The sequence below is a fragment of the Felis catus genome, chromosome D1 (genome assembly GCF_018350175.1).
Source record: "Felis catus isolate Fca126 chromosome D1, F.catus_Fca126_mat1.0, whole genome shotgun sequence".
Classification (NCBI taxonomy): Eukaryota; Metazoa; Chordata; class Mammalia; order Carnivora; family Felidae; genus Felis; species Felis catus.
Window position 1 is genome coordinate 55,832,663 of NC_058377.1, and position 18,868 is coordinate 55,851,530.

An 18,868-nucleotide genomic window follows, 5' to 3' on the forward strand; every position below is an offset into this window, starting at 1 on the left:
TGTCAGCACTCAGCAAATAAGGCAGTATTGTTTGCTTAAAATTTTATAAACTTTTACTATTTTGTACTCTGCTACTCTCTAAATATATTTCCATCTTTTAAAGAGTTATTCCATCATTTTACTAGAGATTAAAGTTCAAGCTGCCAAGAGTTGCCAGGAATATTTCTTTTAGTCTAAAAAGTTCACTATTTACATATTTCCTCAACTCTAACTGACCCATTAGAGTATTTTTCTTCATGTCTCTCAAAGGATTTTACACTCTTTCCCACTATTCCAAGGACTTTTTTCTTTTCCCAAACAGGAATTAAAAACTAACCAGATGAGCCCATTGTAGTTTCCTACAAATACAGTAACTCAGAACTACTATTCCTAAGCAAAGAACTACTAGTCTGGGGGAGAATGAAGATGACTGAGATTAACATCTTCAACAGAAAAAAAGTTTCATAATAATGGTCATTGTGATAACCATTCTCAACAAACCGCACCCCACAAAAATGCTTTTTAGCAAGACATTTAAAAATTTTTAAATACAATCACTACCCAAAAAAGGCGGAGGGGAAGAATGTTAGGTAGAATTAGTTTAAATTCCTTATAAACATACATTTGCATCCAAAAAAAAATCTAGTGCAAAGTAAACATGCTACAAATGTAAGGTGAATCAGTTGAATTATAATGATAACAAAAAACTTTCCATTTAAGCTTTTGCTCTAAAAATAGGAATACTTTTTCTAACGTAGATACAAAGGCACAGACAGACACATTATTATTTTTCACTACCTTTCGTTAATGGAAAGAATCATACATATATAACACTACTATCTTTATACCAAATGGGAAAAAGTTTTGGGGGAAGTATGATAAATGTAATGCAAGAATAGTGTTTTTTAAGCCAAGGCTTTGTAGAAACAGCAAGTAGAATCGTTGTTGGGATGAGGGGGGAGTGGGTGGAGGGGAGATGGAGAGTTACTGTTTAATGGGTAGTTTCAGTTTGGGAAGACGAAAAGGTTCTGGAGGCAGATGGTGAGGATGGTTACAAAATAATGTGAATGCAATGAATGCCAATGAACCATTCATTTAAAATGGTAAATCTCATGCATGTTCTCTATATACCACAATTAAAAAAAAAAAAAAAAGCACATCTGAGAGTCAAACAGATCTGACTGAGTTCAAATCCCAGATCTGCCTTTTATTGGCTGTGTGACTTTGGGCAAGTTTCTTAACATAAGTCTGTTTTGCTGCTAAAAGTGGAGATATTAAAGTCTAAGGGAAATGAAGTGTAATGTCTATACAAACCTTTACATCCTGGCCCATAAATGGTATCTTTATAAACTTGAGACCTACCATTTTACACTCTTTAGATTCTATCATCTAAATATTGGCTCTTCTCAAAAAAATCTGGTAAGAGTTAACACAAATTTAAAATAACAGTAATGACTAATTCTAATGTAAATTAATAGTAATTACTATTGAGCACTCTGCTGGGGACTTTACATACCTGATTTCCTCTCATTCTTATAATAACCTATGGTACAGGTATTGTTGTCCCATTTAAATAGACCACGGAAAAGATTACAGGGATTAGTAACCTGCTCAAGAACACAAAGGATGGTACTATCTAAAATGTCCTACACTGTCACTTCCTTGGGCATAGCCTGGATGCTCCCATATCTGAGCAACACGGCATCTTGTGCTTCTCTCAGTCTGAGCAATGTTTACTACATGGCAATGTAATAGACTCTCAACTTCTTAAGAGTAAGTGAGATCCTTGTGGGCTAGGAGACCGTGTTTCCATTCCCTCAACAAATCCTGACTAAACATATACTCCAAGACCAGCTCTCTCTATATACGGTGAATAAAACAGAGATGGTCCCTTATCATGGATCTTATGGTCTAATTAAGTAAACAAATCAACAAACAAGTAGTGAAGTACTTAGAAACTGTAGTATGTGCTATAAAGGAAAAGAACAGAGGACCATGACAATAATAAGAGAGAGCTAATTTTCATTGGGGGGAAAAGGGGAGTCAAGAAAAGCTCTTAAAGAATGGTCTCATTATCTCTATATCCCCAGTGTAGCACATTGTTGCTACAAAGAAATTACTCAATGAACGTATGATGAATGAATGGACTAATGCTCAAGCAAACTTACCAGTAGGAGTGGTTACCAGTTTAGTTGTCATAATTGCACCATTACTGCTAACCACCATAATAGGGGAATTGCTACTGGTGGGCAGAGTTGCTGTCACTGGCTTAGGTAAGATTTTACTTGGCTGAACTTGTTGTGTGATGATTTTAACACCTTTGAAAGAAGAAAGGGAAATCTCAGTACAATTATTTTCGAAAACATATTCCTTATACCAACCCAAGAGGGCAGCAGTTACACACACTCAGTCTTGCCGAAAGAGAAGCTTTTTCCATAATGATGAAACTCTCAATTTGTATTCCTCAAATTCCCATCTTTCCTAATTTCTCATTCAAGAATATAATTAAGGTATTATAGAAGCTATTAATAACTTCTTTAAAAAAAAAGGTTTTTCCTTTTGTCTATGATTATGTCATATAAAGAGCTTTCAAACCCAATTAGTGTAGTGATGTGGATATTTTTACATTTTTCAAAATTGTTATTTAAATGTTATAATTGTTACATTCACTTTCCAAATGTAAAATACCCATTGAAAAGAAATCTTTCAAAAACAATAAAATAAAAAATAAAATGAATCTCTCATGCAAACTACAAATTTAAGTACAAATAACTGTTTGAGGAAATTCTGGTAACACTTTTCCCCTGCTAAACTTCATTGAAATAATCTACATAACAGTGTATTGCACTGGCAAATAAAAATTATATTACTTTATGGATGGTGATTGAGACATTAGAAAGCAAACAAATCTGTTCATTTAACAACCTTAAATAATTTTAAATTTCTTGTAGTCAATTAAGAAGTTAAAATTATGACACCTAGGAATAACTGGGGGCAAATTATTTAGTCTCTGTAACTCAATTTTTTCATCTATAAAGACAATATCAGTATATAAATCAAAATTATAAAGTGCCTAATACATAGCAAGAATTCAATAAACTATTATTATTGTAGAGATAAAGAAACTATTATTTATTATAATAAATCATAACCAGTGAAGTTGCATGGAAAAAATTTTTTATAGTATTACCCTATAAGTGAATTACAATAATGCTTAGGACACATAAAAAGAAGCCCCCCAAAATAACAGAAAAAACACAATGGAATCATTAGAGATTACATGGCTTAGTCCTATGTAAATAAGTTGAAAATTTAGATCAAACAGATAATTTTCTAGAAAAATATTGTTTATCAAAATGGACCTCAGAAAAGACAAGTATCTAAACAGACAAATTTCCTTAAAATAAATTTTTAGGAACTCCTTCCCCTTCACCACTAAATAGCAGGAGGCCCAGACAATTTCACAAGACAATTCTACAGTCCTGTAAAAAGAAGGTAATTACAATGTATTTAAAACCATTCCTCTTCAAAGTTCTCATCCTCAGGAAAAAAAAAAAAAAAACAAAACTAGATGTTAACTCAATTTGTTGGGATAATATTTTATAATATATACATATATCAAATCATTACATTGTACACCTAAAACTAGATTAGCTCTGCTAATCTGCTCACCTAATGGAACCAGTAAAATGATAAACCAATGAAAAGCTCTGGAAACAGTCCCAAGGACAAAAGAAGAAACATCTATTCAACATGTAGAAAAATTCAGTAAGAAAGGAGAGATCTGTGGTTTTTAAACCAAGATCTGTTCCTTGTTACCCACTATGAGTGAGGCAAAGACTCCTCTCCAGAGGAGAGAACTTGACTTGCCTTGACTGCAGAACACAAAGTTTCCTTTCACTGAAGCTCCCTGTTGGAGGGCTTTCTTCTGAGGAGCAGCAGGACTTCAGCTTACCTCATCCTGGCCCCAGGTACATATTGCTAAGTCCCAGGCAAGTGATGTCAAGAGATGGGCGTTCCCTTCTTCTGACAATCCCCCAATTTGTGGAACAAAGGCTATACCTTGGACACAATGCCACTGAGAAAACTGGAGTCCTGATCACAATTGCCCTGCCTTGTGAGGTGGTGGTTCCACCAGCAGGAGAAGCAAGCCAAGAGGATAACAGGCTCCTGCCCAGCCTCCCACTCTTGCCTTCATTGAGTGCTCAGCTTCTAGAGCAGGGGTGTCATTCAGAGAGAGGCTTGCCATTGACCTTATTACCCCCAGAGCTCCAGAGCTATCTGAGGGTAGAAACAGGTAATTAACAGTTTGTAATCTCTTCCCAAAGGAACTGATTTCATTTGCAATAGAGCATGGAGAAGTTCAAGCTCTCGAGAACTGTGGAGGATGTGATGAAAGGCAACTGGAAGAAGATTTCTGGATTTAATAAAAATACAACCTAGATAATAGGCCAGACAGCTTACAGGAGAGAACTGAGACATAAATAAGCTGAGAGGAACCCTCCTATGGTCAGAACAAATACTAAAAGTAGACCCTCGGAACTATTCCTTCAAAGAAGCCACAATCAGGAGTGCCTGGGTGTCTCAGTTGGTTGAGCGGCTAACTCTTGATTTCAGCTCAGGTCATGATCTCACGATTCATGAGATCAAGCCCCTCACTGGTCTCTGTGCTGAGCATGGATTCTGTTTGGGATTCTCTGCCTCTCTCCCTCTCTCTCAATGGCCCCCCCCCCCCCCGCCTTGTGCACTTTCTCTCTCTCCCTCAAAATAAACATTAAACAACAAAAAAACAAACAAGAATCCAATAATCAGCAAAGCTATCTTTCAGAAATGCAGTCAAAATAAAGTCTTTACCAGATAAACAAAAATGGAGAGAATTTGTTGCCAGCAACAGTGTGTTGCCTTACAACAGATTCTAAAGGAAGTTCCTTATAAAAAGGAGGAAAAAGAAACAAAACAATGATGTCCACTCTTGAAAGCTATTTTACTAGAGGCTCTAATAAGGGAAATTAAGAAGAAAAAGAAATACAAGGCATCCAGACTGTAACAGCAGCAATCATCTCTATGTAGATGACATGATCGTTTATATAGCAAATCCTAAGAAATTTACCTACAACTATTAGAACTAAATAATGAGTTCAGCAAAGGTGCAGGATATCAAATCAACAGAAAAATCAGTTGCATTTATATAAATTACCAATGAACAATCCAAAAAATGAAATTAACAATTCCATTTACAATAGCTTAAAAAAAATGCTTAGGAATAATTTTAACAAAAGAAGTGCCAAGTTTATACTCTAGAAACCACACAACATTGTTGAAATAAAGAAGGTCTAAATAAATGGGAAAACTTCTCGTGTCCATGGATCAAAAGATTTAACACATCATTAAGATGGTAATACTCTTAAACTGACCTATACATTCAATGCAATCCCTATCAGAATCTCATTGGACTTCTTTATAGAAACTGATAAGCTGAATTCCAAAATTCACGTGGAATTATAAGGGACCCAAATAGTCAAAACAATCTTTAAAAAATAGAACAAAATAATAGTAATGACACTTCCTGGTTTCAAAACTTATTAGAAATCAATAGTAACCAAAACAGTGTGACTGGCATATGCAAAGACATACAAATTAATGGAACAGAATTGAAAGTACAGAAAAAACCTACACAGTGGTCAACTGATTTTCAAATGGGTGCCAGAACCATTCAATGGGGGCGGGAAATGGTCTTTTCAACAAATGGTACTGGAACAAATGGATAGCCATATGCTAAAGAATGAAAATGGGAGGCTTACATCATAACAAAATTGACTCAAAATGGATCAAAGACCTAAAGTTAAGAGGTTAAACTATCAAACACTTAGAAAAAGATACAGAGATAAATCTTTATGATCAAAGGTTTGGTAAAAGATCCTTAAATACGACACCAAAAGCACAAACAACATTAAAAATAAAGTGGACCTCACCAAAACTAAAAACTCGTGCTTCAGGGACCCCTGAGTGGCTCAGTTGGTTAAGCGTCCAACTTCAGCTCAGGTCATGATCTCACAGCTCCTGAGTTGGAACCCTGTGTCGCGCTCTGTGCTGACAGCTCAGAGCCTGGAGCCTGCTTCAGATTCTGTGTCTCCCTCTCTCTCTGACCCTCTCCTGCTCATGCTCTGTCTCTCTCAAAAATAAATAAACATTTTAAAAAAAATTCTGTAAATACTTAAAAAAAGGGGTGCCTGGGTGGCTCAGTCGGTTGGGCGTCCAACTTCGGCTCAGGTTATGATCTCGCAGTCTGTGAGTTTGAGCCCCGCGTCGGGCTCTGTGCTGACAGCTGACAGCTTAGAGCCTGGAGCCTGCTTCAGATTCTGTGTCCGGCTCTCTCTGCCCCTCCCCCGCTCTCACTGTGTGTCTCTCTCTCAAAAATAAAAACATAAAAAGAAAAATTTTAAATACTTAAAGAACTTGTACTTCATAGGGCAATCATCAAGAAAGTGAAAAGACAACAAAAAACAATGGCAGGAAATATTTGCAAATCATATATATAACAAGGGTTTAATATCTAATATATATAAACTGAAAAAAAACTCTTTACAACTCAATGATAAAAAGACAAATAACTCAATTTAAAAGTGGGTAAAGAGGGGCGCCTGGATGGCTCTGCTGCTTGAGTGTCTGACTCTTGATTTCAGCTCAGGTCATGATCTCAAGGTTTGTGGGATGAAGCCCTCTGTCAGGCTCTGTGCTGACAATGTGGAGCCTGGTTGGGATTTTCTCTCTCGCTCTCTCTTGCCCATCCCTGACATGCGCACACACGTGTTTTCTCTCTCTCTCAAAATACATAAACATTAAAAAAAAAAAAGTGGGCAAAGGATGTAAATCTTTCTTTCTTTCTTTCCTCCCTCCCTTCCATTTTCTTTCTTTCTTCTTTCTTTCTTTCCTTCCTTCCTTCAAGGAGGATAAAGGGCCAATATGCACAGGAAAAGATGCTTGACATTATTAGTCATCAAAGAAATGCGAATCAAAACCACAATGAAATACCACTTCACACAAATTAAGAGGGCTAGAATCTTAAAGTCAGAGAATAACAAGTATTGGAAAGGATGCAGAGAAATTGAAACCCTCATACACTAATGGTGGAAATGTAAAATGGTGTAGTCATTTTGGGAAACAGTCTGTAGCTTCTCAAACAATTATACATAGAGTTACCATACAACCGGGCAATCCGTCTCCAAGGTATATACACAAGAGAATTGAATACCTAAAAACTTATACACAAATGTTTTCCACAGAATTATTCTTAACAGCCAACAGGCGGAAAAAATCCAAATGTATATTGATGGACAAATGGATAAAACGGGAAATATTATTTGGCCATAAAAAGGAATGAAGTACTAATACATGTGTGAATCTTGAAAACATTGTTAAGTGAAAGAAACCAGTCACACGAGGCCACATATTATAGGAGACCATTTATATGAAAATCTAGAATACAGAAATCTAGAGATAGTAGATTAGTGGTTGTTTAGAGCTGGAGAGGTTGCCTTAGGGAGTAATGAATGATAGCTAAAGGTTACAGAGTTTCTTTTCGAAGTGATGAAACTGTTCTAAAATCAACTGTAGTGATGGTCACACATATCTTTGACTATACTAAAATACCTTACTCTGAATGGGTTATTTCAATGGTATGTGAATTATGTCTCAATAAAGCTGCTTTTAAAAATTCCAGAATATTTTTAAAAAGGAAAACATTATCATTCTTTCTTGAAAACACACATAACATTAAACTAAAGCCTAATAAAGACTGAACGCAAAAATAAAACTACAGACCAACTTCCCAAGACTACCAATACATTGTATTATTAATACCTCATACTAGGATAAATTCCAAAATATTTAAATATGAAAAATGTGACCTGTGACTAAAAATCTAGAAGCGGTAAAGATTACACAGATAAATTCAACTATATAGAAACAAAAAAGATCTACACAGAAGTCCCCACAAATAAAGTCAACAGACAGACAAACTTGGAAGAAAATCTCTGCAAGTCATGAAACACACAAAAGTCTTGCTAATTACCCTAATAAAATTCCCAGAAATTGATGAGAAAAATACCACAGTAGTGGTATGAATGAGTGAATACAGACTGTACACAAAAACATATAAATAGTTGAAACATACAGTTGTTCAAATTCATGCTCGATATGAGAAATGAAAATAAAACAACACTGAGAAGATGAACTACTTAAGTATAAGACAAAACACGTACAAAATTTGTACTGTACTGTAAAACACTGATGAAAGAAGTGAAAGAAGACCTAAAGAAATGGAGAGACACACTGTTCATGAACTGGACAACTCAACACGATTTCAATTCTTCCCAAACTGATCTACAGGTTTAATGGAATTTCTAGGAAAATCCCAGTAAGGTTTTAGTACACACAGGAACATTTAATCTTAAATTTATATAGAAAGGCAATAAAACTAGCATAGCTAGAATTATTTTGAAATAGAAAGATAAAGTGGAAGAAATCACTCTATATACGTTACAGCTTACTATATAGCTATAGTAAGAGAGATAAACACAAAGATCAATGGAACAAATGGAGTACCTAGAAATAAACCTACACATATGCCAAACTGATTTCTTTTTTTTTTTTTTTTTTTTTTTTTTAAATTTTTTTTTTTTTTTTTAATTTTTTTTCAACGTTTATTTATTTTTGGGACAGAGAGAGACAGAGCATGAACGGGGGAGGGGCAGAGAGAGAGGGAGACACAGAATCGGAAACAGGCTCCAGGCTCTGAGCCATCAGCCCAGAGCCCGACGTGGGGCTCGAACTCACGGACCGCGAGATCGTGACCTGGCTGAAGTCGGACGCTTAACCGACTGCGCCACCCAGGCGCCCCGCCAAACTGATTTCTAACAAAGACGCTTTGCAAAACAAGAGTTTTGAGAGCCTTTTCAACAAAGGGTGCTAAAGCAATTATACCCACAGGCAAAAAAATAACCTTATCTAAACCCCACACTTTATACAAAAATTAATTCAAAATAGATCATGATTTAAATATAAAAAATAAAACTATGTGACTCTTAGAGAAAAAAATAGAAAAATGTTAAAACCTAGAACTAGGCAAAGTTCTTTGAGTTGATACCAAAAACATAATCCATAAAAGGAAAAATTAACAAACTGGACTGAATCAAAATCTATTATGAGTGAACAATCCAGAGCTATTATTGGGATTTTGTTAATAACACATTCCTCCTATAACTATGTTGGTTAGATTTCTTAAAGCAGTCATGGCATAAGACTCCACAGCTGAGGAACTGAAGACTCACGGGGAAAATAGGGTTAAAAGACTAAGGTTTGAGTCACTCTAGAAAAGCTTTTATATTAAAAGCATTTTTAGGGGCGCCTGGGTGGCGCAGTCGGTTAAGCGTCCCACGTCAGCCAGGTCACGATCTCGCGGTCCGGGAGTTCGAGCCCCACGTCGGGCTCTGGCCTGATGGCTCAGAGCCTGGAGCCTGTTTCCGATTCTGTGTCTCCCTCTCTCTCTGCCCCTCCCCCGTTCATGCTCTGTCTCTCTCTGTCCCAAAAATAAATAAATGTTGAAAAAATAAATAAATAAAAATAAAAGCATTTTTACATGAAGAGAATCCAAACAACATAATATATAATATCTTACAGCTTTTATTAGCCATACTAGATTTTGTATAATTAACCATACCTTGCTCCCCAGAAATTTTTTAGTATCTCCCACCACTCCTATTCAAAGAGACGATTACAAATTCACTTTTGGAATAAGATAAGCATTACCCTGATACCAAAACCAGGCAAAGACACCAGAAAAAAAATTCGATGAACATGGATGCAAAAATCCTCAATAAAATACTAGCAAACTGAATCCAACAATACATTAAAAAAGTCATTCACCACCATCAAGTGGGATTTATTCCCTGGGATGCCAGAGTAATCCAACATTCGCAAATCAATGTGACACATCACATCAATAAGAGAAAGGATAAGAACCATATAATCATCTCAAAGATGCAGAAAAAGCACACCATCCATTCATGATAAAAGCCCTCAGCATAATAAAGGCCATTATATGAAAAACCCACAGCGAACATCATCCTCAGTGGGGAAAAACTGAAAGCTTTCCCTGTAAGGTCAGGAACAAGACAAGGATGTCCACTCTTCCCACTTTTATTCAACATAATACTGGAAGTCGTAGCCACAGCAATTAGACAACAAAAAGAAATAAAAGGTATCTAAATCAGTAAGAAAGAAGTCAAACTTTCATTATGTGCAGATGACATGACCCTCTGAAAAACCGCACCAAAACAACAGCTAGAACTGATAAATTCAGTACAGTCACAGGATACAAAATCAGTTTATAAAAATCTGTTGCATTTCTAAATACCAATAATGAAGCTGCAGAAAAAGAAATAACAGAACAATCTCATTTATAATTTCACCAAAAACAGTAAGATAACTAGCAACAAACCTACCCAAAGAGGTGAAAGACCTATACTCTGAAAACATAAAACACTGATGAAAGAAACTGAAGACACAAAGAAATGAAAAGACATTCCATGCTCATGGATTGAAAGAACAAATATTGCTAAAATGTCTTTACTACTCATAGCAATCTGCACATTTAATGCAATCCCTATCAAAATACCAACAGCATTTTTCACAGAACTAGAACAATCCTAAAATTTGTATAGAACCACAAAAGATTCCTAATAGCCAAAGTAGTCTTGAAAAGGAAAAAAAGCAAAGCCAGAGGCTTCACAATGAATTCATAACTCAAGTTATATTACAAAACTGTAGTTATCAAAACAGTATAGTACTGGCACAATAGAGACACATAGATCAATGGAACAGAATAGAAAACTCCAAAATAAACCCACAATTATATGGCCAATCAATCTTTGGCAAAGAAGGAAAGAATATCCAATGGGAAAAAAGTCTCTTCCACAAATGGTATTGGGAAAACTGGACAGGAACATGCAAAAGAATAAAACTGGACCACATTCTTAAATCATACACAAAAATAAATTGAAACAAATTGAGAACCTAAATGTGACAACTGAAACCATAAAAATCCTAGAAGGGAACATAGGCAGCAACTTCTTTGACATCAGCTGTAGCAACTTTTTTCTAGATAGGTCGCCTGAGGCAACGGAAACAAAAGCAAAAATAAACTTGGGGACTACATCAAATTAAAAAGCTTCTGCACAGTGAAGGAAACAATAAAACTAAAAGGCGGCCTACAGAATGAGAGAAGATATTTGCAAATGACATATCTGATAAAGGGTTAATATCCAAAATATATAAAGAAGTTCTAAAACTCAGTACCCCAAAATCAAATAATCCAATTAAAAAATGGGCAGAAGACATGAACACTTCTCCAAAGATATCCAGACAGCCAACAGACACATGAAAAGATGCTCATCGTCACTTATCATCAGGGAAATGAAATATCTCCTCACTACAATGAGGTATCACCTCATGTCTGTCAGAATGGCTAAACTAAAAACGCAAGAAACACCAACTGTTGGTGAGGATGTGGAAAAAAGAACTTTTGTGCACTACTGGTAGGAATACAAACTGGTGCAGCCACTGTGGAAAACAGTATGCGAGTTCCTCAAAAAATTAAAAAAAGAACTAAAAAATTAAAGGAAGAAAATAAAAAAAAGAACCCTAGGGTCTAGTAATCACACTATTGGGGGTTTTTAACCAAAGAATACAAAATCCTAACTGTAAAAGGATACATGTACTCCCTCCCATGTTTACTGCAGTATTATTTTCCATAACTGTGGAAGCAGCCCAAGTGTCCACTGATACATGAATGGATGAAGGAAGTGTACAAACACACACACACACACACACACACACACACACAGGAATATTATCCAGCCATAAAGAAGAATGAACTCTTGCATTTACAACATGGATGGAGCTAGAAAATATAATGCTAAACAAAATAAGTTAGTCGGAGAAAGATAAATGCTGTATGATTTCACTGAAATGTGGAATTTAAGAAACAAATCAATAAAGGGAAAAAGACAAACTAAGAAGCAGACTGTTCATTATAGAGAACAAACTGATGGTTACCACAGCAGAGGGAGGGTAGGTGGATGGGTTAAATAGATGTTGGAGATTAAAGAGTACACTTGCTGTGATAAGCACTGGGTGATGTATGGAACTGTAGAATCACCATATTGTAGACCTGAAACTAATATTACACTGTATGCTAACTAACTGGAGTTAAAATAAAAACTTAAAGAGGGCAGCTGGGTGGCTCAGTTAAGCGTCTGACTCTTGATTTCAGCTCAGGTCATGATATTGTTGTTCATGAGATTGAGCACCTTGTCGGGCTCTATGCTGACAGTGAGGAACCTGCTTGGGAGTCTCTCTCTCCCTCTCTCTGTGCCTCTCCCTGCTATCTCTTTTTCTCTCTCTCTCAGAATAAATAAATACACTTTAAAATAAAAAAAAACATAAAACCTCTTTAAAAATAATAATAAAAACTTAAAAAAAAAGAAATCCCGCCACTTGCAACAACATGGATGGACTTTGAGGGCATTATGCTAAGTGAAATAAAACACAGAAAGACACACACTGCATGATCTTACTTATATGTAGAATCTTTTTTAAAAAAATGGATTCATACATATAAAGAATATTGGTGATTGCCAGAGGCAGGGGGTGGAAAGTTGGCCAAAATGTAGTCAAAAGGTCTAAGCTTCCAGTTATAAGGTAAATAAATCCTGAGGATGTAACATACCGTATGGTGACTGTAGTTAACAATACTATAGTTACTGCAGTAACTATACCGTAGTAACTGTACTGTATTTGAAAGCTGCTTAGAGAATAAATCTTAAAAGTTCTCATCACAAGAAAAAAATGCGTAACTATGTTTGATAATGGATGTTAACTAAATTCATTGTAATCACTTTGAAATATATAAATAAATCATTATGTTGTAGATCTATAAGTAATACAATGTTGTATGTCAATTATATCTCAAAAACTAATAATAAAATATTCCCATCAAAAACCAAAACAAAGCTGAAAATGTTGGCATCTTCCAAATGCTTCTTCTACCACCAAATAAAGTCCAGATTCATTAGAGGAAAAAAAACCATCCACTTTCATTTCTTAAAGATGTACCTATTAACAGTCTTTTTAATTTCCCTGTGTTTGAGCCTCCACCCTACCTGCCTTTTTATTCAATACTTTTATGATTCAATAACTTCAAATAATTGATTCTTACTTCTGAGTTCCCACTGCCCTGGAGATGCTTTCGATAAACTGCTAAACTGTTATTCCACAAACCACAAACTTCTTCTCTGTACACAATGTCCTACAATCTCAGCACCTCTGCTTGTACAATTTTATGCCAAATTCATAAAATGGCATTCTAACACAGAACTCTCCAGACTAATTTTTCAACTGCCTACTTTCTATAATCCCAATGCATCCAGAGTATAATTCTAAAAACTGGGTTGTTTCCTCAGCTTCTTTATCTCCCTGCAGAGTCCAGGGGAAATAACTGCTATGGCTGAGCAAACTGCTTTTTTTTCTCATTTCTATTCCCAAGCTCCAGTTCTTTCTACACATGTATTTCCAACAGGAGGCTCTCAAAATATATTTTAGAATTAAAATTCTGGGGCTTGAGGAAACTATATCCATGTAAACGAGCAGTCTTCAGAGAAGTAGCGATTGGGGAAGAATTACATATTGTAAACATTTTCCAGTTACCTGACTCCTGTTTGATTTGAATGGTAGGCTTGATACCAGGTGGCAAAGGAGACTGCTGAGGCTGTTGCTGATGAGATACTGGAGCAGGCTGGGCCACCTGCTGCTGGGTCTGTTGCTGCACTTGATGTAACTGCTGCTTAGGAGACTGTTGATGCTGTTTAGGAAACTGTGCAAGAATCTGAGTTGGGGCACCCACTAAACTTTTGGGGGAAGGAAGTCTGGTCGATGCCATTTTGATCGCTGATGTAGATACGCCTGTAGAAGAGTAAGGGGAAAAGAACTTATTTAACAGTAAAGCATACTTAAAGATACTTCTTTTTAAAAATTTTTTTAATACATTAAAAAAAAAGTTTTAATACATTAAAAAAAAAGTTTTTTTAATGTTTATTTATTTTTGAGAGAGAGACAGAGCATGGGCAAGGGGGAGGGACAGAGAAGAGGAGACACAGAATCTGAAGCAGGCTCCAGGCTCTGAGCTGTCAGCACAGAGCCCGACGCAGGGCTCGAACTCACGAACTGTGAGATCATGACCTGAGCTGAAGTCGGACCCTCAACCGACCGAGCCACCCAGGCGCCACTAAGATACTTCTTATACTAGGTAAATCGATAAAAACAATGACTTATTAAGCACCTATTAAATGTCATATATAACATATGGTATTTTATATATTCGCTGTACAGTCCTCAAACCTTGCAAGGGAGGCATGATTGCTCTCACACTCAAAAAAACTGATTTCCCTTGGTGGACAGTTAGAATGAAAGAAACACAGAATCAGGAAGGATATTCACACATGTCTCTCAGGAAATTTTCTGTTAGAAAATACAGGTTCTTAATGTGAATAATAAAAGAGTAAGTCAAACTAAGTTTTGAATTTTATTTGTAATACATTTTTTTTAAATATTACTTTTCAAGTTCTGGTAAGTCAATTTAAACAAGACATGAGAAAATATCTCACACTGAAACATTCATCTTTTGAACTTTTCAGCACGACAAAGTAGTTTTTCTAGGTCTCATTTCTGATAATCTATAAATTAAAGTCATTTCTTGAGAACTCTGTCATTAAATAATCTGTGAAAATTACAAGTGGGCGTACTCAATACATCCACAGGAAAAAAAATTCTTTTTTTCACATTTATTTATTTATTTATTTATTTATTTATTTATTTATTTTTAATTTACATCCAAGTTAGCGTATAGCGCAACAATGATTTCAGGGGTAGATTTCTTAACACAGCAACAAAATTCTGATTGATATAAGGTAGTAAGACATTGCTTCTTAGTATAATGCTAATATTAGCAGTATGCATAGGTAAGGAGTACCAGTAATCAGTAATTTTCTTATAATTCTTCAACAACTCAACAGGACTTTTATCTGTAAATGAATTAATTTTCCTAATGACCTGGAATATAACTCATCATATCAACTTTTTGAGCACTGCTGGAATGAAATGAAACTCATAAATAGCCGAATTATCAAATTCTTAGGCTATTTCACACCTTCTTCTTTCACACCCCCAACATGACAATTACTTTGTATTACAGAAAAAATTTTAAATACCACATTCTTATGTAAAATGCTTGTGGAGAATGATAAAGACAGAAAAGATACCTTGAAAAGTGATTCTGACTCCTAGGACCTCAGCTTCCCCCATTTGTTGAATTGCCCTACAAGTCTCCAAGTAGGAGACTGTTGCTGTGCATATCAGGTAAAATCACAGATTGAGGACTGACAGGCAAAAGGTGTAATTAGAATCCCCTGGAGGGCTTAACCACATTACTTACACATTCTCCCACCTCACTCAACCCTATCCATCCCCAAATACTAATATTTTGGTGACAAATGTGTGTTATACTGCTTAGTTGTGCTGAACTAGATTATCTCTGGAGCCCCATTCAGCACCAACATTTTATGATTCAAGGAGCATAATGTTTTATACGAGTGATAGATACTATTTTTAAAAGCTCTAACCTTTATATTGAATTTATAATGAACTCTTGTATTAACTGTGGTAAATTGTGCACATGAGAAACTCCCTATGTTCTCCATATAGTTTTTTATGGTAAAAGTATCTGGTATAAAAGTAGTCAGGATAACTTTAGAATCAGAGAATTATGTTCACATTGTACCTTCAACTCACAAACACATTAACAGCTGTATGATCTGATTAAAGTACTTAAACTCTCTGAGTATGTGTTCATTCAGTAAAAACTTACGGAGCATATACCTTACGGTAGATCTTCAGGAAACTAAACTGTATCCATGAAACAGTCCCTACCTTCAGAAAGGTTACAAGAGAAGATAATCAAATGATTATACAGATTTATCATTACAAACTGTAATAAATGCTATTTTTGTTTTAACAAGTAGCAAATTCTCTTCATTTTGTCCTTGCTTCCCAAACAATTCAGTGCTAAAGCCATCAGCTGGTACAACGCAGCTAAGCAGAAGAGTGGCTTAGCATGAAATGTCAGAGCCCATTGCAGAAACTGGACTAGCATGGAAGTCAATAAGATGAGGAGGGTGTCAATGCTGGGGAAACTCAGGGGATACCATACATATAGCTTTAGAGCCCAAGTAAGATACAGAGGGGTTCCATAAGTGTGAGCCACCTAATAGTCTCAAAGCTTGAGCAGAATGTCCACAGGAAGGGGTGGCTAAGGTAAGGTCAGAACCCAAACTAAGTGAAAAGGTCTTCTGGATGGGAAGACAGCCTGCCATAGGTGTCAGCCTGCCTTAGGTGTCAGTTGAGTAGGGTGAGAGTGGCATCCATGCAAAAGGGTGACATGGGCAGGGTGTCAGAAACAGGTGTGGTGATGCAGGACTTTGCAGAATGTCAGAGCCTGAGTGAAGATAGGAAGGCATATGCAAAAGCATAGAGGTGGGGGCAGTAACAGCAATGACAGACTGGTTGCATACTGGGAAACTGACAAAATAAGTACATATATGAAAGATAATGGAAATTAGGTTTTTCACTATCAAAGAAGGGAATGGAGAAAACTACAGTTGTTTAATTAAAATTAGACATAGCAATATGAACCCATAGTTTTCCATATATAGAAATAAATACAGATGTAAACATGTGAGTGTGAATATAAATGTACACACAGGTGCTTTTGCATGTGTACACATACACGCATGCCCATACTTGCACACACACACAACATAGTAGTAGCATATCTAGCACCGAGATTTTAGCTTCTAATTATCACTTTCCATGAAGAGGAATCACGGTTCCTTGGAAAAATGGCTCACCCAGGGCTAGAGTAGGAAAAGTACAAGACGAGCTTGCTAAATATAAAAGACTTTTTACTCCTTGTATGTAATTTCTTTAAAAGAAAATTGTTTAAAGCAAAAATAGTCAACAATGCAATCTGGGGCTTATAACATATAGAATTTAAATGTAGGACAACCATAGCACAGTATGAGAGAGAAAAAAAAGTATACTATTCTAAGATTCTAATACAATATGGGAAGTGGTATATTACCTGAAGACAGGCTGTTATAAATTAAAAATCCATATTGTAAGCTCTAGAGCTCAGTTCTCAACTAAGGGCAGCCTGCCCCCTCCTACCCCCAAAGCTGGCAATTACTAAAGATACTTTTCACTGTCATGACAGGGGGGTGTGCTTAGTATCTAGTAAGCACAGGTCAGAAATGCTGTTAAACATGTACAGGTCAGCCTTTCATAGCAAAGAATTATCTGGTCCAAAATGTCCATATGTGGAGGTTGAGACCCAACTCTAGAGAAACTATTTAAAAAGTATATATTAAAAAAAGTAAATATACACACATGTGTATTTAAGAAGCCAACAGAGGACATAAAATGGAATCCTTTTTTAAAAAAAAATCAATAAATCTAAAAGATGAGAAAAAAGGGAAAAGGAAACAAAGAACAGAGGATGAATAAAAAACAATTACCAAGATAGTAGACTTGAACTCAATCATATTGATAATTACATTAAATGTAAATGGACTAAATAATTCAATTAAAAGGCAGAGATGGCCAAATTGGATTAAAAAGACAACTATACAATGTTCATGAGATGCATTTTATTTATTTTTTATATGTTTAATTTTGAGAGAGAGAGAGAGAGAGAGCGCGCGCGCAAGAAAGTGTGTGTGAGCAGGACAGGAGCAGAGAGAGAGAGGGAGAGAATTCCAAGCAAGCTCCACACTGTCAGCAGAGCCCGATGCAGGGCTGGACCCCACCAAGTGTGAGATCACAACCTGAACTGAAATCAAGAGTAGGACACTTAACCAGCTGAGCCAACCCAGGCACTCCAAGAGATGCATTTTAAATGCAAAGGGTGGACGGGTTAAAAGTAAAAGGGTGAGAAAAGATATATTGTGCAAACACTAATTATAAGAAACCTGGAGTGGCTACAGAAAAGGTAGACATCAAAACAAGAGGTATTACCAGAGAAAAAGAGCAACGCTTTATAACAAAAAGGAGGTCATTTCATCAAGATACCAAAGTCAACTACACTTCAATAATAAAATTTTTTTTTAAGAAAGACAACAATCCTGGGGCGCCTGGGTGGCTCTGTCAGTTGAGCAGCTGGCTTTGGCTCAGGTCATGATCTCAGTTTGTGAGTTCAGGCTCCACTTTGGGCTCGCTGCTGTCAGTGCAGAGCCTGCTTCAGATCCTCTGTCCCCTTCTCTCTCTGCCCCTACCCTGCTCACTCTCTCTCAAATGTTTCTTTAAATAAACATTAAAAAAAAAAAAAAGAACAACAATCATAAATGTGCATGCATCTACCTAATAGCAGCTCAAAATACAAAAAATAAAAAATGACAGTGTTAAAAAGAGAAATGCACAAGGCCACAATTATAGCTGGAGATATTTACACTCGTCTCTCAGTAAGTGATATTATAAGCAGACCAAAAAAAAAAAAAAAAGATAAAAGATTATTTGAACAATTCTATGAACCAATTTAATCTTATTGATGTGTGTAACATTAGACCAAGTGAAAAACTAATTGTTCTAAAATCATTTATTAAATAATCTAATGCAATATACATGCTTGGTTGTCTGATTAATTTTTTTTCCTCCTCCTTCCTCTTTTCTAACAAAAACCTATTTCTCCTCTCAAAAGGATCTACCTTCCTGGGCACTGGAATGT

The 18,868-nt window shown here is 36.0% G+C and overlaps 1 protein-coding gene across 13 annotated transcripts in view; it reads right to left on the reverse strand.

Annotated features, from left to right (window-relative positions):
• Positions 1-18,868, reverse strand: part of EMSY (EMSY transcriptional repressor, BRCA2 interacting) — an 88,383-nt gene that overhangs the window by 33,958 nt on the left and 35,557 nt on the right. For all 13 annotated transcript variants that reach the window (XM_019811780.3, XM_019811777.3, XM_006936908.5 and 10 more), the window contains 2 exons: positions 13,744-13,998; positions 2,148-2,297 (listed from right to left, as the gene is read on the reverse strand). In XM_019811780.3, coding sequence (XP_019667339.1) covers positions 2,148-2,297; positions 13,744-13,998 — 405 coding nt within the window. The remainder of the gene's footprint in view (positions 1-2,147; positions 2,298-13,743; positions 13,999-18,868) is intronic.